The sequence below is a fragment of the Patella vulgata genome, chromosome 5, assembly GCF_932274485.2.
Source record: "Patella vulgata chromosome 5, xgPatVulg1.2, whole genome shotgun sequence".
Lineage (NCBI taxonomy): Eukaryota > Metazoa > Mollusca > Gastropoda > Patellidae > Patella > Patella vulgata.
Window position 1 is genome coordinate 73,409,141 of NC_065883.2, and position 23,498 is coordinate 73,432,638.

The 23,498-nt window shown below is 35.9% G+C and overlaps 2 protein-coding genes across 9 annotated transcripts in view; both read right to left on the reverse strand.

Moving 5' to 3' along the window:
• The window catches only part of LOC126822338 (uncharacterized), a 50,035-nt gene extending 42,943 nt beyond the window's left edge, over positions 1-7,092 (reverse strand). For all 5 annotated transcript variants that reach the window (XM_050551173.1, XM_050551174.2, XM_050551175.2 and 2 more), the window contains exons 1-2: positions 6,903-7,092; positions 1,733-1,821 (exon numbers count right to left, since the gene is read on the reverse strand). In XM_050551173.1, the coding sequence (XP_050407130.1) occupies positions 1,733-1,821; positions 6,903-6,909 (96 nt within the window). In that variant the 5' untranslated portion in view covers positions 6,910-7,092. The remainder of the gene's footprint in view (positions 1-1,732; positions 1,822-6,902) is intronic.
• Positions 7,093-12,209: 5,117 nt separating this feature from the next.
• Positions 12,210-23,498, reverse strand: part of LOC126822345 (hypoxia-inducible factor 1-alpha) — a 108,904-nt gene continuing 97,615 nt past the window's right edge. For 3 of the 4 annotated variants that reach the window (XM_050551195.2, XM_050551196.2, XM_050551192.2), the window contains exons 9-15: positions 23,255-23,353; positions 22,676-22,830; positions 20,888-21,013; positions 20,098-20,210; positions 18,852-19,126; positions 17,014-17,162; positions 12,210-15,887 (exon numbers count right to left, since the gene is read on the reverse strand). In XM_050551195.2, the coding sequence (XP_050407152.1) occupies positions 15,705-15,887; positions 17,014-17,162; positions 18,852-19,126; positions 20,098-20,210; positions 20,888-21,013; positions 22,676-22,830; positions 23,255-23,353 (1,100 nt within the window). In that variant the 3' untranslated portion in view covers positions 12,210-15,704. The remainder of the gene's footprint in view (positions 15,888-17,013; positions 17,163-18,851; positions 19,127-20,097; positions 20,211-20,887; positions 21,014-22,675; positions 22,831-23,254; positions 23,354-23,498) is intronic. The other variant, XM_050551193.2, reaches the window with a different exon arrangement.

Consider the following 23,498-nt stretch of genomic DNA (forward strand, 5'->3'; position numbering starts at 1 on the left):
ATTTACATTCTCTGCGATCCGATGTTTTAGAGAGTTGATTATATACATTACATGTGAATACATGGCTAAATAATAAGTCTAAAAAAATGATGGATTTAGTTTTGGAGATATGAGAGAAAAACGAAGTTAGGATATTAACATTTTTAAAAGCATTTTTTTTTTTTTTTGGTGGAAGTTACAACCTTACAGTTCTGAAATTTTGCATAGAGACGCCCCCAATGTGATTAGTGATCCTATGCAAAAACAGCTATTTGGGTCATAAGTGGCACTTACAACCTTTCAGAACTATGGCATCGAATAAGCAGATTTAGCTCTAGCATAATACACCATTAAAACAGGCTGCAACTTACAAACAAGTTTGATGTTGTTCTTCAGCACTGAGTTAAAATGTCCTAACACTCCAGTCAGACAATATTCGTATTGGGGGCAATTTTTAAACAAACTAAATATGTTTGCACCCTCACCCATCCTTTGTTCCAACAGCCCTGCCCTTAGTAAACGCTAATAAAATTATTTCATAAAATAGAGCTGTCACAAGGTTTTAGTCACAATGGCAACCCATCTCCTTAAATCGTTGCCCAACTCTGAATTTCGAAACCAAGTCTGACTACGTCTAAGATAATCCCATGGTTTTCCAGGAGCTTCGTCAAGTTGCTTGGGAACTGGGGACTGGGGGTTGAATATCGTTCTAGCGGACCTGTGCTGATACATGAACTATCCAAGAGAACAGAAGAAAATTCTAACTTGTTGAGTTCTGGGCTTTCACATACATTGTTGACAGAGCGACAGGCATTGTTGACAGAGCGACAGGCAGATGGCTAAATCTATTTGTTAAGGCCAGCTCAATGTTTGTCAAGGTCGCTGAGATGTAGTAAATAAGGTTAGGGCACCTGATTGTTGGCAAGATTGCAGGTTAGGTTTAAGAATTTGGGGGAGAGGTTAAGTCTGTAGGTTAGGGTTAGGCATAGGCATACGGGCTCGATGAGAGTTAGGGGGGCAGAACCCGAAATGCCCGAAATAGCGGCGCCTATATTCCTTGAGAGGCGAAGAAGCAGAGCTCCCCTTGTATTGTACCCCCGCCCCCCCCCCCCCCCCCAAGAAAATTTTTGAATATTTGACGGCTGCAAACATAATTTCCTGCTATTTCAGCCTGTGAACAAAGCAATTGCAAAGTGGTCTAATATAGCCTAATTAAGATGGCTGACTCTAATTCCAATCAAAAGATCAATGGTTTACAGTCCACGAAGATGTGACCGTTTGGAGAAAATTTTGAAAATTTAACAGCCGCATACGCATTTTCCTGCTATTAACAGAAAAGTAAAATTATTGTTTTATTAGGGCTCAATGACAGTTAGGGAAGAAAAACTAGAAATGCACGTAAAAATTTCAGGTTTACAGACAGCAGCGCCGGTTTTGACGGCCACAAATGCATTTTTACTGCTATTCCAGCCCGTAAAATTAGTGTTTTATTAGATTTCGGGCACTTTATTTTGCCAACTAGATGAAATTAAATTTTTTTTTTCACTTTACCCTTCTGCCCGAAAAGTCAGCTTGCCGCCCCCCCACCCCCCTGGCTCGTACGCCTATGGGGTTAGGGTAAGCATTAGGGCTAGGTCCAGGGTTAGGGTTAGGTTTAGCGCTAGGCCTGTTTACATCTTGTGACCTGTGACAACAATATAGTCTACTTCCAGAGGAAATGTGGGCCTATAAAAAAGAGAAATGATCGACTTACCGGCAGAGCTAAAAATGCATTGAAATAATCCAAGAAAAGGTCATCATAGGTCAGCAAATCTTCCAGGTTCTCGGGGCTTATTTCAAGGACTGAAATTTATAAATAGAAATAGAAATAAATAGAAATTGAAATAGAAATTGAAATTGAAATAGAAATATCTTAATAGATCGTCGGAGAAGATCTAACAGAAGTCAAATCGTAGCCGGTCGCCAAATTGTTCATAGGCAGAAACTATGTCGGAGTCTGTAATTGTATAACACCAAAGATTAGACAAGGAAGTCATTTTCTTAGTCACGATGTTTATTAGTTCCTTTATGCCACCGTCAGACCTGGGTGAGGTTCTTACTGCGCTTCTGCGACCGTACAGCAACCAGAAAATACACAAGATCCCCGGCAAACGTGAACACAACTTTGAGAAGTGCCCCCAAAATTATAAGCACTTGAAAAAAGTCGCGTTCTTACAGCTTTCCAGGTCACATCGCAGAACCTTTGAGTTTGGTTGAACATGCTCAAAATGAACGCCGTGACTCGGCGATCATTGGCGACCAGAGAGACCACCGAACCATATCTAACGTTTCCACCACGCTTATGACGACCTTGGCGGTATTTTCATATTGCAGCTATATAGGGACGGATAGGAACGGCCAGCGGGAACTAGGTGTTGACAGAAGAACAAGGATGGAAACCGCCCAAGATGTCTAAATCATCATGTAAAAGTTAAACCTCAAAGTGTAACAGTAAGCCTAACTTGACACGACAGTTTCGTGGTACCCCAAATCAAAGACGACAATTCTGGCGATCGCGCGGTCCGCAAGACGGAACTTTCCCGCCAAAATTGTAGCGCTGGTTCCGTGAGTAAGACAATCTACCTGTCGTAAAGGAGACATATAAGCTTCATATTTTGCAATTATCTACCGAATCTTACCAAGTTGTAACCATTCCTCATCAGAAAGATATTGTTCGTCTTCTAAAAGAAGTTTCGGAATATCAGTAACCTCACCCATGCATATCCAATTTACGTGTTCCTGTTCCAAGATCAAAAATACAAAGTTCACGCGTTCTTGTTCCAAAATTAAATAAATAGAGTTCAGGTGTTCTTATTCCAATATTAAAAATATAAAGTTCACGTGTTCTTGTTCCAATATCAAAAATATAAAGTTCACGTGTTCTTGTTCCAATATTAAATATCGTGTTCTTAATTGTTCCAATATTAAAAATATAAAATTCACGTGTTATTCCAAAATTAAATATATAAAGCTTCCGTGTTCTTGTTCCAAAATAAAGTTCACGTGTTCTTGTTCCAATATTGAAAATATATAGTTCACGCTTTCTTGTTCCAGGATTGAAAATATAAAGTTCACGTATTTTTGTTCCAATGGCGAAAATAAGCCCACGTGTTCTTGTTCCCAAATTAAAAGTATTATAGATTCGTTCTATAAATTAATCTAAATCCGTCCATTGTTTGTTCTCATAGCATAGTGAAGGCTTTATCTAGTTGGTACGCAAACTTTTCCTTCCGATAAGAAAAACGATTCATTAAAACGTTTTCATTTTCCTGTCACCATATGAACAACAACGACGTCTTTTCCTTGTCGCGTTACCATGATTAGCCGTATCTCGGAAATTGTAATAAATACATAAAGTACATAAATCATAATCTAAATAGGGTATTTTATTGGATAAATATTTACTAGAGTTATTATCGTGTAGATTAGATCATTACGAATTCATTTATCACGTTATGACTGTCCGGGCATAATTTCCTTTATAGCAAGCACACTACTGTCTTCGTTAACCCTGGGTTATACGCTGGCTCGCGAGGTCCCGAGTTCGATACCTCCATTGACCGAGAAAGTTCATCAGGATTTTCCGACGTAAGATCATAGGCGTACGGGGAAATTTTTGACTGGGGGGGGGGGGGGGCGGTGGAGGTTGGTGCCCAAAAAATGTAGTTAGCTTCTTAGTATGTTACATAATATACAACTTTTATAAGCCTATGCGTAAGATTTAGATGAACTGTGTGTTCTTCTTTTAATAATTCAACAACAGATATTGAAAAATGAATTTATTGAAAATTTCTGGCGAAGTTATGGCTCTTTGAAGATGTAGCGAAGATCTGTATTATCGTAGCAACGGTACTGGACAACCTAGACTAAGACGGATGGCCTGGAAAGGGGGCGAAGGGGCAAACACTGCGGTCACGTGTACAGTTGCAATTCATTTGCTATCCGAACAAAAATTTCCTCATAGCACACTGCATGGCGTGCAGGAAGTAAAAAGTTAAATTCCAATTCATTTCATTTCAATTTAATAAACGCGTGTTCGCTTTAATGAGGACCTCGTTGGTTTTCTCTGGGTCCTCCGGTTTCCTCTCACTGCTAAAGACCCCTACGCGCAAACGAATTATTGAAATGAAATTTAACCATATGTTAGTCCCGAAATGACCTAGTTTGTGTCGAGTGGACGTTAAACCCCATCTCTCTCTCTCTCTCTCTCTCTCTCTCTCTCTCTCTCTCTCTCTCTCTCGTCTGTCCAACCTCGTTGGTTTTCTCCGAGTGCTCCGGTTTCCTCCCACAGCTAGAGACCCCTACGCGCAAGCGAATTATTGAAATGAAATTTAACCATGTTAGTCCCAAAATGACCTAATTTGTGCCGAGTGGGCGTTAACCCCATCTCTCTCTCTCTCTCTCTCTCTTTAAAGACGTTACAGACGAACATTTGAAACCCGACCCGACCAGAAGTTGTCGTATAACCGTGAAGAGTTTAGATTAGTAATAAAAATAAATAAAGGCCTATATCAGTATGAAAGATAAATATTGACATTGATTATTATCTAAACGATGAGATAATAAAAAAAAATATACTCTTTAATACAAAACAAGCGATAATCCTCCTCGCGTGCTTCTCAGCTCTCGGCGTAGGTTTTCCCGCCATTTTTAAACTTAATGGAATCTATATGCATGTATGAATTAATAATACCCATTAAAGTTCATAACAACACAACTGTATCGATAATACCCATTAATGTTATTTGTTAATGCGTGTTTCCTTTACATTTAATTGATTTTCAATTCTTATTTTTCTTTAATTCTAGGTTAGAACATATTTAATTTGTGTGAGAAACCATTTCTATTGTGTGTGCTTTATAATAAACTTAATCCTACGACATGTTTCTTTTCTTGGTGATATAAAAGAGAGCCGTGTTGATAGATTAATCTTCTATTGAGCACGCACTCGTGTTCTAACGTGTGTTAATAACCTATATTGAATTAAACTACATTACCTCCGATTATTATTAACTGTGTATATGGAAGATATAGGGAAACCTATAATATAATAAGCTTATATGGCGTAATTAGATGTTTGCACCTGATAGGCTACACCCATATACATCGTGCATGAATGGAAAATGTTAATTAAATCCTCTTGACGTTTAATTAGTGGAATATATTACATATCGGTCCTAGTCACTTAGTGCATATAAAATAGATTTGTTTTTTAATAAATAAAGTAGATATACTCTAATAAATGAAATAAATGTTCTTTGATTGGCATTTAGTAATTGAACACATTAACACAAGGTACAATTTTATGGATACACAATTACTGAGTTTGATACTAAGCGATGTCTCGGCGAGGATACTCTCATCTTTATTAAGCAAATGATGAGTTTAATACTAAAGCGATTTGCTTGATAAAAACGAGAGTATATTCGTTGAAACATCGCTTAGTATTAAACTCAGTAATTGTGTATCCATAAAATTGTACCTTGTGTTGAAATAAATGTGTTCATAAACAAAAGAAGTTTGTTCTAATAAACAAAAGAAGTTTGTTCTAATAAACAAAAGAAGTTTGTTCTAATAAAACAAACAAGTTTGTTCTAATAAAACAAACAAGTTTGTTCTAATCAACAAAATAAGTTTGTTCTAATAAACAAATTTGTTCTAACAAATTTAGGTATGTCCTAATAAACAAAATAAGTTTGGTCAAATGAGCAAAATAAGTTTGTTCTAATAAACAAAATAAGATTGTTCTAATAAACAAAATAACTTTGTTCTAATAATCCAAAAAAGCACAAATCCTTTATTTATTGTCATTTCATTTTCATATTTATGACCAGGTTATGGTAGAGATCACATATTTTATTATTTTTATTGCCAATAGTTCGTTTAGGGTTAATTTAGGATCAGTGCAAGTTACAGCTTAATACGTGAACCGGGAATCAAACATGCACCGAATTAAACATTCTGAATCCTATATTAAATCGGGAATATATAGTATTATGGATGTTTTAATTAATAAATAGAGCAATACAAAATAATAATTATTAAAACAAAATAATTATATAATATTTATATTATCTTCTTTGAGTGGTATTGATACACGTAATAACCACAAACACATATTATGGAACACAATTACTGTTTTAATTAAAGTGATGTTTTATATTATAATAAGAAAGTAATGTTTATCAAAATTATTATACATATTACTATTTTAATTAAAGCAACATTTCATATTAATTAAAGTAATTAAAGTAACGTTTTATGAAAGTAATAGTTATCAAAATTATTATAAATTTATATATTATCATAAGGAAGTGATGTTTATCAAAATTATTATAACAATTACATATTATCATAAGGAGAGTAATAGTTCTCAAAATTATTATTATAAAAACTATATATGATTCATATTGTTATCGGAAAGTGATAATTGTCAACATTTATTGAATCAAGTATACATGATTCAAATTATCATAGGACAGTTGTCAACATTATTGAAACAATTATATATGATTCAAATTATCATAGGACAGTAGGGCCCAATAGTAGTAGTTAAATTATGATATAATCTTATCGTACGAACACCTCGGTAACTTATGTTTTTAAATAGTTATCAAACTTATTATTGTCTTATTCAACTGAAAACTCGGTCATTGATTTGTAGTAATAGTTATCAAAATTATTATATTTCAATCATTCATTTTGAATATTGATATAATAACAAAAATAATCTCCAGCGTGTAAATACTGTGTAATGAAGTATTCTGTTGTTGAATAATACCTAGCAATGCCTGGAGCATGGATAAATATTATCTCAAATATCGTATCTCATAGTGACTCGTAACTGGTGAAATATTTCAAGTCAGCAGATAAGCTGTACTCACCTTTCATTTTAGCACGTTATTTGTCTTAGTCCTTAGTTATTCCAAAATCCTTCGAGTTGACGCCATTATTTGTTTTTTGGCATTATTAATGTCAATAAAATACTATTACATTGTTTATTCTCATTTCCTGACACACGAGGGAAAGAGAAGGGGTGCATGAGCAATGTGTTTATGGTTGCTAAGGTGCGAAACCCGCCATATTTGCCCTAAGCCAATTGCCCTCTGGGAAGTCAAATTTAGCAGACGAATTAGACTTTTTCATTTGACACTTATGTTTTATGCACCGCGTTTTTTACAAATAATTTCAATAAAAACGAAACCTGGGCTTTGTGTTACCTATTTATGGTAGTTACACGTTGTTGTTTTTTATTATTTTAAAACAAACTGTATATGAAAATAATCCAAATGGGCTATCATATCTTTCTTCATGTCGATAAATCGACGATGGTTGAACAGTAGTATCGCTGTTATAATCGGCTTAAGAAAGGTGTGACAAGCATTATAGAACCACACTATATCCTTTATGACTTTATTGATTTTCAATATTGGTATTGTTAATAGTATCGTCTGCTCAAACCGCTAATAAAACCATGAATATCGACTATTAAGAGTAATCATAGATTGAGAATTATAGCTTCAGATCGCTGAAAATTGATTTATTAAACAATTTTTTCTTCTTCATTGAGCGTAATTATCTATAAAAAGGGTAACCATGTAGGCATAGACCCCCCCCCCCCCAAAAAAAAAACCCCAAAAAACAAACAAAACAAAAAATTAAAACAAAAAAAAAAACACAAGAAAAAAAACCAATTTGCAAAATGGTAGTCTAAATTTGTTACATTTTATATTTTTTTTTCTTTTTTCTTCACAGCAGGTCTCCACAGATGGCTGCCTCATCGGAATATATAACTTTCCAAGTTATATGAGCTGTTCGATATAAAAATATAAAACATTTTTGGGGAAAACATGTTCTGGATCACAATGAATTCATGCAGTCCTAAGATTTTTAAATCCAGAGGCCTCCTGTAAACAATGAAAAAGAAATGAAATGGGGTATAACATCTTACTGTTCTGCTCCGACTGGGCTAACGAAGACGGACATACATCATACAGTGTGCTATGAGGGAAATTTTGCCATGGACAGCCGTGTTGTGGCTTACTCTTTTAATGAATTCCAACTGCAGTCAAGGTTTTTTTATGTGCATGCCATTGTGTAGCCTTTTTTTTTTCATCCCATCTGAACAACTATACGTTGTCCATTGCCAGGGCCTCTGTCCTGCACCACTGACAAGGGGTGTAAAAATAGAAAATTCAGGCTTGAAATAGAGAGAGAAATGGGGTTTAACGTCCACTCGACACAAACTAGGTAATTTCGGGACTAACATATAGTTTTAATTTTATTTCAATAGCAGTGGGAGGAAACCGGAGGGACCCAGAGAAAACCCACTGCTAAACCCCAACGCAAAAGCAAATTATTGAAATAAAATTGAACCATATGTTAGGCCCAATATGACCTAGTTTGTGTTGGGTGGACCTTAATCTCCATTTGTCTCTCTCTCTCTCTCTCTCTCTCTCTCACTCTCTCATATCAAAATTTAATTTTCTAAACATATTTAACTGTGCACATATTACATGACATCTATTCTATAGCAGAACATTTCGGGTTTGGATTTCAAAAGCTAGTTTTATTTGCGGGGATGTTTTACTTTCACGCCAATGTGTACATGGGACCTTGGTTTTTCGACTTATCCAACAGACTAGACAACTGTTCCTTGTCGGGCCCTCTGTCCGGCACCACTGACAAGGGAAAACCAAGTCGGTGAATCCAGATGAACTTTCTTAGCCAACACCATGGGGCAAACAAACAACCTCCAGACTAATGAGCCAGCGTCTTACTCACTTAGCCACTGTGGCTTATGAAGACCGGTTTACAAGATAACTTTTGCTCGGACAGCTGTACTCTAGTCTACTCTTCTTATGAATTGCAACTGTCAAAGATCATCCAGATTTTCCGGCGTGGTTCCCCCTTGTCAGTGATGCAGGACGGAGGGCCTGACAAGGATATCTGTCTAGTCCTTCGGATGAGACAGAAAACCGAGGTCCCGTGTATACATTGGAATGCACGTAAAAGATCCCTTGGCAGTTGGAATTCGATATAAGAGTAGGCCGTAGTGCCGCTGTCCGGGCAAAATTTCCCTCATAGCACACTGTATGGCGTATGCCCGTCTTCATTAGCCCAGGTTAGGAGCAGAACAGTAGGACGTTAAACTCCATTTCATTTCATTTCATTTCTGTCAAAGATTCTTTTACGTGTATGCAAAGGTGTACACAGGACCTCAGTTTTTCATCGCATCCAAATGATTAAATAAGAGGAAACCCCATTTCACACAGATAAACAGAGAGAGAAATGGGGTTAAACATCCACTGACACAAACTAGGTCATTTTGGGACTAACATATGGTTCAGTTTTATTTCAATAATTCGCTTGCGCGTAGGGGTTTTTAGCAGTGGGAGGAATCAGTGAAAACCCACAAGGCTGGGAGAGAGAGAGAGAGAGAGAGACAGAGAGATGGGGTTTAAGTCCACTTGATACAAACTAGGTCATTTCGGGACTAACACATGGTTCAATTTTATTTCAATAATGCGCTTGCCCATAGGGGTCTTTAGCAGTGGGAGGAAACCGGAGGAGCCGGAGAAAACCCACGAGGTTGGACAGACGACCCAACTCCTTGTCACGTACAACCAGGGAATCAAAACCACGGCAGTTGACTCAATGACAGACCTCATGATACAGCTTGCACGCACTACCCCCCCCCCCCAGCCCTTTCACACAGGGAACAAACAAAAAACCAAAGATAATAAAAGATTATTTATTTTATTTCTATTGATGAAAAGTATCATGATTATAAAACACACACAAAATGTCATTCTATATTGCCGAGGCCTTACTCACAGAAACTAATAACTAATATATTTAACACAGAGGCCTAGAGCAGGTCATTTAAGAGACTGGATGATCATATCAGACTATTCCTGCCATTTTACTAGAGAGCAGGAACACTTGTTTAGACTAGCCCAGCATGAGAAAATATATGAGTTTAAAAGTTTTTGCGAATAACATCCCCAAATGTGTTTTTTTTTTCTTAAATGTCCGTTTACACAAAATATTATGACATGATCCAAATATAGAATAATACATGGCTAGAAGGCCAGTTCTAATATCCCAATTATTCAAATATAGTGGATAAATAAAAAGGCCCAATCCCTAGAAAAATATCTTATTTCTCTTTCAAATCTCTTGCGTTTAGCAGGAACTTTGCAAAATGGTATTTGAAACCAGGCCAAATCAACGAATTACTATAGATTTCAAGGTTTAAAATAAAACCTAGTGCATATAAAGATATTACTTTGTTGAAAGCATTAACATCAATATTATCATCTATAAACTCAGGCGCTGATCCAGAGGGGTGTGTGTCCTGAGTCCTGAGGGGGGGTGGGGGTGTCCTGGCCCGAAATAGTGGAAAATGGTATCTACATCGTTCTATTATTCCAGATCTGAAATCTCCAGACCCACTCCTGCTGAAAATGTTTGGATTCCTGTCTAGCAACTTGTTAATTTTGTTATTTTTCTAGAAACTGGGCGTTGAAACTGTTAATGATATATAATATATTTACGCTACGTTAAAACAACATCGTGATATATTTATTAATATTGACATGGAAAATAACAATTATAGAATATATAAGTACTTTAATATGTAATAGTTTATGTACAAACAGTTTTAACAAATTTCTCTTAACTCTAAACAAGAAAAGACATAATCTTAAAATATAAATGAGCAATGGTTTGCCCAACTTCAATGGCAATAGAATTTGCTAAAATATAAAAGAATAGACTTTATTAATTTGTAAACACTTTCCAACAAATTTTCAAGACTTACGCCACATCAATTTGATTTTCTGATCGTTCCGGAACACCTGTTAAAATTTTGCTTATTTATTCAGAAATAAGACTAATTTCAAAACAAATGTTATCAGAATTATTAATTAGACATTAGTTAACTTATCCAGAACATAATCAACTCTTGATGCCATTGCTAGCCTGCGATATTTAGCGGATTGTAATACATTTTTTGAAAAATAATTAAACGTAAAAATGGATAATCGAGACTTTGTTGTTTTATCGTACCGACTTTAGTAATGATGAGCCTAAAATTGAAAAGCTAATATCTTGGTTCAGAGTGGAGCAATTTGAAGGAAATTTTCAGCATATTCAATTTACACTATCTATTTTTTAACTATTATAACGAGAACTATCAACTCTTTATCTAATCACTCATAATGACCCTTTAAAATCTTTTCGTTTCAACCTTTTAAGTTTGGAATTTTAAATAAAACATCTTTCACGTGATTCAAGGGGCTATTTATTTATCACGACCATGAGAAAGCGGAAGAGAGAGAGAACTGGGGTTTAACGTCCACTTGACACAAACTTAGTCATTTCGGGACTAACAGGGGAATCCCCGCCAGTTGACTAAATAACAGACCTTATGATACAGCGCGTCCACCCCCCACCCACCCCCCACCCACCCCTCACGACCACAAAGAACAGAAAATCAAATGGGTGTGGCCTTTTGGTTAACTTTACAAATATTCGCGAAAAAATCGGCTACAATTCTTACATCCCTCTGCTCTGACATTTATTAATTCATCACATAGAATATTTCTTTAAAATTAAAGACACTTGTTAAAATTTCCCCACAGGAAATTATATTTTGATTTTAGAATTAAATTTTTCAAATTTGTAATTTTCCAACTGTTGAAAAGCTTAACAAATTTTTAAACCAAACTAATAAGCAAATCTCAAAAATATTGAGATCATTTTAAATCGGATTAAGAGATAGAGTCTCCATACCTAACAAATACCTGACAAAACTAGACACAGGTAAAACAGACTAATCAACAGGTATTACATATTCCTATTTTCTAAAGTATCAGCTCTATTTTGATCATTATAATATTCAACAAATTCAATAATTCTTAAATTACGGTATACAATGTACTGCCACATTAAAATGTGGGTATATACTAAAAATGAAAGTACATCAGGTGACAAAGTGAATGAAAAATAATTGAATGAAAAATCAAGAAAAAAAATTGAATTAAGAGCCCCCTCTTTACATTCGAAAGCAGAAAGTCTTTTTTATCCTCAATAAAAGCAAAATCCCAGAAAAAATGATTTTGTTGTTGTGTGGATTTTATTGTTATCCTTTTGTCATTTTTATCAACCCTCAATAACTATTTGAAGTATCTTTTAACATTTTTATAGATATGTGCATTATCACAAGAGTGCCTATTCCGTCATTGAGCTACTGTCATTTAGCTCAATTTTAACAGACAATATTTAATACAGAAAATCTCTAGGGATCGACAGATTATCCACAGTATTTGTGGCATGTAAAATGCAAGTTTCTGTATAGTAGCTGTACATGTACTTTATCAATTAACCAACAAGATATTTTTTTACCAAATCTCTGGGACTTCTTTTCATTTGAACCAAAAACCACATCAGAAAATAACAAACTTTTATCACAAAATCAAACGAAAAGAAAATGTCGAGGGTAAAATACTCTTAAATTTGTGCTAAAAAAGCTAGGCAGTACACAATTATTATTAAATCAACAAAAACAATGTTTATTTATAAATATATCAATTTATTTACTTATTGCGATATTTCCTTTAATCATTACATAGTTAAAATTGATTAAATAACAATAAAGGTCAAACGGATTAAGACAGATCTTAATTTACTTTCAGCTTTCAGTTTTGTTTGAGAGTATCAACGAGATATATACTTTTTATTATATGTTCCTTTTAATCTATTGAATGAGGGTTCAACAGTTAGGACTCCAACTCCTTAGACATTTGACCTTGAAATTCTAAACTAATTGTAGATCTTTTTTTAATCCGATTGAATAAGAATTAAACTTAAATTTAAAAAGTTATTAATGTTATGTACTGCCTGCCTGGAAGATACATAAACCATACACAATGTACTGGTACTACAAATACAAAACAGTACATTTTTTATTTACAAAAAAAAAAAGAATTAATATACTGAATTACAACAACTTCAAATCATATCCAAAATTATATGTATATATAATTAACACCTGGCAAGGTGCTAGCATGAACAGAAAAAAGGATATCCTAGCGTAATTACACTCAGCGCACATGATTGGCAGATTTTCATGTGTGCCATGAATTACAAAATGTTTTTTTTCAATGTCTATAATTTGTTTTACATAAAACTGTAATAGAAAAATAAACATTGAAATCAGACCATCAAGACTATAGAATTGTTCCATTTTTGTTTGTGTGATTTTTGTAAACTTAAAAGTAAACAAAATGAAATATTCTTACTAAATTCATAGTAATATTATTTTTCTTTGTGATTTTTATAAACTTAAAAGTAACAAAATCAAGTATTCTTACTAAATTCATAGTACTATTATTTTTCAAGTTGTAAATGGCTAAATGCTCTACGAAAATGGACTTAATTTATTGTACGTACATGCATGCTGCCTAGAAGAAAATATATCAAGTTCAAATATATTTAAAAGGGAAATTTCTAATTCAAACTTTCTAAAATAACACTGCTAACCCAAATCGAAAAATATAGCTTTTTTTTTACTCTGAAATTCCATTGAATGAATCCAAATAAATATGGTAAATGAAACCACACAAAATTCATGTGAACTAAATAATCATCATTCAATGATATTTTTTTAAAATTGAAAAATTAAAAAATTAAAAATAATGGTAGATGCATTTAGTTGTTGATTTTCGATCTTCATAAAAATAAGAAAATAACAATACAAATCAATTATCCAGAGATTCACATTCACATGTTATTGGTTAAAGTTATTTAATATTTTAAATACGCAGCTTTAGAAGAACAAAGAAAAATTTTGGGCAACATTCAGCAATTTTAGGGAAAAATTCATGTTTTATTCTTGGTTTGTTATAAAGAATGAACAAGCCAACAGTGAGGCTGATGTCCCCCGCCGAAATAGGAAAATAATTAGAGGACACATATAAAAATCAAATTGCGTATCGCTCTGCTTACCCTGAGCAGAAAATGCTCATTATCAAACTTAGTCAAGGTATTACTGTAATGAAACTATACACCAAGTTTCATCAATCTCACTTAATTAGAACTAAAGTTATCGTGTCCCAAAGCATCAACCAATCAAATTGCTTATCTCTGCTTACCCTAAGTGGAAAATGCTCATCTTCGAACTCCATCAAGGCATTGACCTAATCAACACATACACCAAGTTTGAACATTCTAGCTCAATTAGGAAGAGAGTTATCGTGCCCCAAAGCATCAACCAATCAAATTGCTTATCTCTGCTTACCCTAAGTGGAAAATGCTCATCTTCGAACTCCATCAAGGCATTGACCTAATAAACACATACACCAAGTTTGAACATTCTAGCTCAATTAGGAAGAGAGTTATTGTGTCCCAAAAAGTGTGACGGACAGACAGACGGACAGACAGACAGACGGACGAACCCATTTTAATAGTCCCCTGCTTTCTTCGAAAGGCGGGGGACAATATGATCTTTTAAAATTTGCACCTTGAAATATGGGCAAAATTTTATAGGAACTATAGCACCTGAAAGTAAAAATATCTTGCATAATGTGTTCACGAAATGAAAGCATTGTCATCTTCTTACTATTATGATGAGGGAAAGAATATGACTGCCAATGTTCACACACCAAGTAAAACCTCATCATACCAAAATTCAAAATACATACTTAAATAATTAACATACAATTTCTGAATATATTCAGCAAATCCAAAATACAACTAATTTACATGATAAATATATCGGGTACCGGGTAGTCATTATATGAAACTAACTGGGCATGGATGTTACTTCCCAAAATTTCATAACTATGTTTGCGAGATTATGTTTGCATGATAATTTGGGGATGAGAAACTGAGCCCCAAGTATTTGTTATTCTTGTGTTTATTCTTGGGGTCGTCACTCTTCGAAAAAAGCCTAAGGCTCCACAAATTTATTAGAAACTTGGCATCGATTGACAGACTTCAAGTTTTGATATGACATCACAATTTCAAGATGGCTGCGATGATGTCATGTTATCTTCCTGGTCCAAAGTACTGGTTTTATTACAGATGATAAATGGAATATTAGTAAGAACAAGCTTGGAAACAAACCACCTACCACTGATTGACAACGTCACTCACAATTTCACTGCTTTCTGTCATTTTGTCGAACACAAATTTACCTCCCTTTGATATTTTTATTGACTTCGTTAATACATGTCCATTGTCCGATACAAAGATATTGTCACTTATATACAACTAGGATCATTATTTCCATGGAATTCTTACTCGAAAATGCCAGAGATGATTATGAGCTGAAATGCTTTATGAAAGTGAAAAATGTTTCCTAGAAAAAAATCAAGTCCAAATTCAAACCCAATTTTTGAAATAATTAATTTTATTCATGATGTAAAAACAGAAAATCATTTCTTTTAATTAAATCCCAAAAAAGTTTGATACCAACCAATATGGACTTGTTTTATCTAGGAAACCGAGACCCAGATATTTTGTGCTAATTTAAACAATACATTCCCTTTGTCTAATTAAAAATCTCCTTATATGGCTACATCAACAACTTGAGATATATATATATACATACATATATATATATATATGTCTAAAATAAAATGGCAGAACAAAACAAAACATGCGGTATGAACAATCTGTTAATTTTTATTGGGTATTGAAGGTCTAATCTTATAGCCTGGTACATCAACGTCTAACGCACGTAATAAATCGGCTCCCTGTAATAAATTTGAATTTTGTATTGGTGCGTTGACCTCATAGTCTTGTTGTGTTAGACCAGGCAGTAGGTACGATAGACACTGTGATGATGTTAATATTTGGTTCTGAAATAAAAATAATAAATACCAATAAACATCTGGAGAGAGAGAGAGAGAAAGAGAGAGAGAGAGAGAGAGAGTTTAACATCAACTTGACATAAACTAGGTCATTTTGGGACTAACATATGGTTCAATTTTATTTCGTTAATTTGCTTCCGCGTAGGGGTCTAATATTGTCCAGTAGCAGTGAGAGGAAACTGGAGGACTGAGCGAAAACCAATGAGGCTGTCACGTACAATAATAATAATAATAATAATACATGCCACTTGACTCAATGAACATGTGGAGTGGAGTGGAACAGGGTTTTAATGCCTCATCCCCTACCATACTTCGGTCATTTTGAGACAATCATATGGTAATTTTTATTTCCATGTTTATTTTTATTTCCATGTTTACATGTGTAATGAATATGAAATGAAATGGGGTTTAGTGTCCTACTCTTCTGCTCCGATTGGGGTAATGAAGACAGGCATACGTCATACAGTGTGCTACGAGGGAAATTTTGTCCAGACAGTGCCGCTACGGCCTACTCTTATTACGAATTTCAACTGTCAAGGGTTCTTTTATGTCCACGCCAATGTGTACACAGGACCTCATCATTTTTTTGTCCCATCCGAATGACTAGACAGCTGTCCTTGTCAGGCTCTCCGTCCTGCATCACTGACAAGGGGGAACCATGCTGGAAAATCTGGATGAACTATCTCGGCCAATGCCAGACTAGCGAGCCAGCGTCCTACCCACTAAGCCACCATGGCTTCATTTTTTAGATTTTAAGACATTATTACAAGAAATTAAAGATTGCTTCATTAAATCAACAGAAAGAAATTTTGACCTAATAAGATGGTCATTAATGATCTTGACCAATTTTTCTTGAATGTCAATATTTTCCATTTATTCGAAAATTTAAAACAAAATTCATTTTAACAGAGAAAGAGAGAAAAGGGGTTTAACGTCTACTCGACACAAACTAGGTCATTTTGGGACTAACAGATGGTTCAATTTTATTTCAATAATTTGCTTGCGCGTAGGGGTCATTAGCAATGGAAGGAAACCGGAGGGCCCGGAGAAAACCCAAGAGGCTGGACAGACGACCCTACTCCTTGTCACGTTCATTTTAACAGTGATAACTTACATGCCCTCCTGATCTGATTGAATCACGACCTCTACCACTCCCATCATTAAAATTCATGAATGGTGATTTGACCTTATATCCATGGCTACGATCTTCACCAGTCAGTAGTAAGTTTAATAATACACTATCTCGACTGTTACCATTCATCCCTAAAATTACATAATTATTAAATATACAAATATTCAAATCTATAATAAAAGATACAAATATTCAAATCTAATGTGTGTGTGTGAGAGAGAGAGATAGAAAGAAGGACTAACATATGGTTCATCTTTATTTCAATAATTTGCTTGCATGTAGAGGGAGAGAGAGAGAGAGAGAAGGGGTTTAACCTCCACTCAACACAAACTAGGTCATTTTGGGACTAACATATAGTTTAGTTTTATTTCGATAATTCGCTTGCGCATAGGAGTCTTTAGCAGTGGGAGGAAACCGGAGGACCCAGAGAAACCCCATGAGGTTGGACAGGCGACCCTACTCCTTGTCACATGCCAGTTGACTCAATGACAGACCTTATGATACAGCACGCATGTTCTAACCATTTGGCTATCCAACCCCCCAAATCTAATTAGAAATAATTCTAATTTGGTTTTCTAAAAAGAGTAAGTATACTCTGAAATTTGAATACAATAACTCGAAGTCAGAGGTGTCCAACTCATTTTGATTCAGGAGCCACATAAACTAAAATTTTACATCAAGTAGGTCAAAGATATACAAAAATATCAAGATAAAGAAAGTTTTATTGATTTAATTGACTAAAATCATTACATATTATAATGTGATACAATAGAGACCGGTTTCCAAATTGCAAAGATATAATATTAAACACAACATACTCTTGTATTACAAACAACTCAGATATGTAAGTGGGCTGGAGATATATTGACCTTTACTGAATTTTAAAAACAAAGCCAAACGTCCTTGAACCAGGTAATTTTTTAGACTGGTTTCCAAATTGTCAAGATATAATACTGAACACAATGTTCTCTTGTATTACATACAACTTAAATATCTATGACTTACGGCACAGAAGTCAGAGTTTTACTGAAACCCGAAAACAATAATAAACGATTCTACTGCTAGTTTCTAAGAATTATCGACACATGTCAGTTTGTTGAAATTTGTTCCACGGGTCACATTTAAACCTGTTGAACCGATGAGGTCACAATAGTTAAACTGTTTTGGCATAAGTTATGTGTGAACGCAACAATATCCTGTATTAAAACAAAACAGCTCTATTAAACAAGTTTAAATATAAACGAAATGAAATGGGGTTTAATGTCCTATTCTGCTCCGGCTGGGCAAATGAAGACTGGTATACACCATACAGTGTGCTATGAGACAAATTTTGCCCAGACAGCAGTGTTATGACCTACTCTTTTATCGAATTCAAACTGCCAGGGGATCTTTTACGTGCACGCCAATGGGTACACGGGACCTCTGTTTTTCATTCCAACCAATCGACTAGACAATTTTCCTTATCCGGCCCTCCGTTCTGCAACACTGACAAGGGGAAAACACCCTGGGAAATCCTGAGGAGCGAACCCACGACCTCCAGGCTAGCAAGCCAGCATCTTACTCACTTAACCACTGTGACTCCCCGTTTAAATATATGCGTTTAAACAGCCGATTAAGACTACTCTGAAATCTCTCCAACATGCAATAATGCAGCATGCTTAAAACCCACGACCTCCAGACTAGCGAGCCAGCATCTTACTCACTTAACCACTGTGACTCCCCGTTTAAATATAAACGTCTGAACGGACAAATAAGACTACTCTGACATCTCTCCACCATGCAATAATACAGCATGCTTAAAATCTCTAATTAAAACTCACACATATGTTCAAACTGACCTAACAATGGTGAAGCGTTTAACTCCACAGGTTGATCAGTGCGTATCCTCTTCACACGTGGTGGACCTTTCTCCAGGCTTGTCATATCATGTGGCCGTTTGACCTGCATTGGGCGGGTACTCGGAGGCTGTTCCATGCTGGCCATGCTTGTGCTCTCTCCCATCATGTCGCGAAAGTTCTGTCTAACTCGAGGCTGTGGAGGCACTTCAAATATCGCTTCTTTCGGCATAAAGACACTTTCAGTTCTTCCAAATAATCTAAAAGATTTCAAGAAACAATTACAATGATTGACAGTTTTCAAAGAAATGGGGTTTAGTGTCTACTCGACACAAACAAGGTCATTTTGGGACTAACATGGTTCAATTTTACTTCAATAATTCACTTTTGGGTGGGGTCTTTAGGATTGGGAGGATACTGTCTTCCAAACAATCTAAAAGATTTTAAGAAACAACACGATACAATGACACTGATTGACAGTTTCCATAGATGACATCTATTGAGAGAGAGAGATAGAGAGAGAGAGACAGAGAGAGAGAGACAGAGAGTTTAACCTCCACTGGACACATACTAGGTCTAACATATGGTTAAATTTTTATTTCAATAATTTACTTGTGCTTAAGGGTCTTTTTGCAGAAAACCGAAAGACAAGGAGAAAACCCACAAGGTTGGACCAGCGACTACTTACTCCTCGTCACATACAAGCGGGGAATCAAACTATGCCAATTACCTCAATGACACACCTTCTGATCCAATGTGAATTTGTTAACAATTCATCCCGCTCACCCCTTCCCCAACTGGTCGGTATAAAAAGACACTGTATTGCAGTATAGTCTTTATTTTACAATTCAGGGCCCTGTTTCTCAAAATCTTAACTAAAGATAAAATCCAAATTTTAGTAGATACTTCAATTTTGATTGGCTAAGCTCTAAAATCAATATGATATTATCCAATCAAATTACTAAAATTTCGATTTTATCTTAGTTAAAATTTCGTGAAACAGGGCCCAGGACACGGTGAGAGCTCAAAATCACCATTTCTTGCTTTAAACCCTTAATGGATAAATTGAACCTTGATGGATAGATTTAACCTTGAACCTTGATGGATAGATTTAACCTTGAACCTTGATGGATAGATTGAACCTTGATGAATAGATAGATTGAACCTTGATGGATAGATTGAACCTTAATGTATGGACAGATTGAACCTTGACGAATAGTTTGAATCTTACCCAGGATTAAAATCATTATGTAGGGTGAAAAGATCTGATGTTGATGGTGGAACTAGACTAAAATCTTCCTCGGAGTTCATTGGTATAAATGGTGCTCTTTGAAGCATTTCAGACTGAAACAGATTAGATTGGAAGATTAGAATTTAAATCCAGGCCTAAAGAAAGAACAAGCAATAGACAGATTTACCTCTTGCATGTTTAAGTAGTGATAGTGATATTGACAGATTTTACATGGGCTAACCGAACATCCAACTGTGTGGTTTAAGATCTAACTTAGTAAGCTATTCATAAAATGAAATGAAAGAAATGGGTTTAACATCCTAGTGAAGACGGGCATATGCCATACATTGTGCTATTAGGGAAATTTTGCCCGGACAGCAGCACTACAGCCTACTCTTATATCGAATTCCAACTGCCAGGGGATCTTTTACGTAGACGCCAGTGTGTACACAGGACTTTGTTTTCCCTTTCATTCGAAAGACTAGCTAGCTGTCCTTGTTAGGCCCTCCGTCCTGCACCACTGACAAGGGGAAACAACATCGGAAAATCCCAATGAACTTTCTCGGGCTGTTCATAAAGAAAAAGAGAGTGAGAAATGGGGTTTTTCTTCCACTCGACACAAACTAGGTCATTTCGGGACTAACATATGGTTCAATTTTATTTCAATAATTCGCTTGCGCGTAGGGGTCTTTAGCAGTGGTAGGAAACCTGAGGACCCAGAGAAAACAAGAGAAACCATTTTAAAAGTCTTGCTTAATTTGTGATATAGTTATTTCTGTGGATTTGTTACCTCTGGCTTTTTAGGTCTGCGTTTCGTTTGGAAGGTTTGTTTCGTATCCATACTGGAAAAAAATCTCTCCATAATATCGACTGATGTTGGACTAGCCATTGTTTTATAATCTTCTGGACTTCCAATCTAATAAAATAAAAGAGATATGGTTCAATTTTTATTTCAAAACTTCGCTTGCGCTTACGCATCTTTAGTAGTGGGATGAAACCAGAGGACCCAGAGAAACCCCACAAGGATGGAACTAGGCTGATGTAAACAGGAACATGCAGTGTAGGAAAGTTTGTCTGGAGAGTAAATGAAATGAAATGAAATGGGGTTTAACATCCTACTGTTCTGCTCCTAATCTGGGCTAATGAAGACGGGCATACACCATACAGTGTGCTATGAGGGAAATTTTGCCCGGGCAGCGGTACTACGACCAACTGCCAAGGGATCTTTTACGTGCACGCCAATGTGTACACGGGACCTCGGTTTTTCGTCCCATCCGAACACCCGACCTCCAGGCTAGCGAGCCAGCATCTTATCCACTTAGCCACGTGATCCCCTGTCTGGAGAGTAGTATTTCTGCCTACTCTTTGTCGAATTCCACTTGTCAATTGTCCACTACATTAGCACACCAACTTCTACACTGATACACTAAACTTGAGTTCACAAAACATACTCAGACATAAGTTACTTAAAACTGTTTGCCTTATGTTAACTTGACAATGGTTCTTTTTCAAAGGGTCTTTTACATGCACACCAACATCTACGCTGATACACTGATGTTTGTCTATGAGAATCAGTTATATATGTACAAATGACTGTTCTATTGGGGGGATCACGTGGCTAAGTGGGTAAGACGCTGGCTCGCTAGCCTGGAGGTCGGGTGTTCGATCCCTGCATTGACCGAGAAAGTTCATTCAGATTTTCCGGCGTGGTTCCCCCTTGTCAGTTATGCAGGACGGAGGGCCTGACATGGACAGCTGTCTAGTCCTTCGGATGAGACGGAAAACTGAGGTCCTGTGTGTAAATTGGAATGCACGTAAAAGATCCTCTGGCAGTTGGAATTCGATATAAGAGTAGGCGATAGTGCCGCTGCCCGGGCAAAATTTCCCTCATAGCACACTGTATGGCGTATGCCCGTCTTCATTAGCCCAGTATAGGAGCAGAACAGTAGGACGTTAAACCCCATTTCATTTCTATTGTATCTCAATGAAATAAGTTAAAGCTTTAAAAAGAGTAATCTCCCTTATATCATGTAACGTATACTGCAATATATACTGAATTAGAATGTCTTCACTACAACATGGATTGCCTGTTCAGTAGTGGTGCTACAGAAATCAATAAGGGACCATGCCATCCTGCCTTGATGGAGAAAAGTCAAGATGTTAAACCCATTTCAGTTTCAGATTATTTCCATACATCAATGATTCTCAACCCTTTTCCACGTCGAACCATTCAGATCAAAAACCTGGAATATTCACCCAGGTGCCTGATACAAGTTTCTGCAATTCATTGTCTGAATACCAACAATATCTCTCTTTGGCCCCTTTTCATTTTCACAGCCCCTTCCCAACCCCTCATTATTTTTTCACAGATCCCAGATTGGAAACCACTGTCATTCCAAACATAACCAAACAAAACAGTTATTCCATATTATTATTATACTCTGAAGGTCACGTTAGCTAAGGGGGAAAGAGAGATAGAGAGAGAGAGATATGTGGAGTTCTTTAGCAGTGGGAGGAAACCGGAGGACCCGGAGAAAACCCACGAGGTTGGACGGACCTATGACATATATATACGTACCCTAGGTGAAAGTGACATAGGTGAAGCGTTATTGCTGGAGATATAATTCTGTTTTTGACGGCAAATTGATCTCTGCACAGTGTCTGGTTCCTCTTTGAAAGTACCACAAAATGGTACATCCTTCATCAGTGGCATATTATCACCCTCATATAAACCTATAAAAAGTTTAAAATATCATTTTATAAAAATTAATTTAGAAAAACATTCGACTCTAGGGTATCTAGCACAGACTCGACTTAAGACTCAATTTGAAATATTTATCGTCACTCCGTGACGTCATTTTAGTCCATCTGCTCCTAATCTAGTCTATATTTCTACGAGCAGAAGGACTGATATGACCACTCACAGATTGATTATTGACAGAAAGTTATGTCGACTCACGGAGAACGGCGGAAATTGCCAACATTGAAATTTACCTGTTGCAGTTAACATTGACATTCAGGATCGTGTTATACTTATGGAAAGGATATGTTGACAAAATTACATGTACTTGCAATATTCAAAAAATTTATGAAGCTTTTCCGGTGACCTTTAACGCGACGACAACTTGATCAACAATGAAAATAAAAAGATACGTACTGGAATTTGATCCTCCGAGAGAACACGAGGGGAAATTAAGAGGAATACACCCTTCTCCTGCTGTTGGGGCCAGATGGGTCAAATCTTCTGGTTCATTCACTGGAAAAAATTAAACAATATAATATTATTACAGGTATTTAAATAAAAGAACGTCTCGTCAACACCGTATACTTTGGTCATTTTGAGACATTACATATGGTTATTTGTCTATGTGCTGGCTTGCTAACCTGGAGGTTGGGTGTTC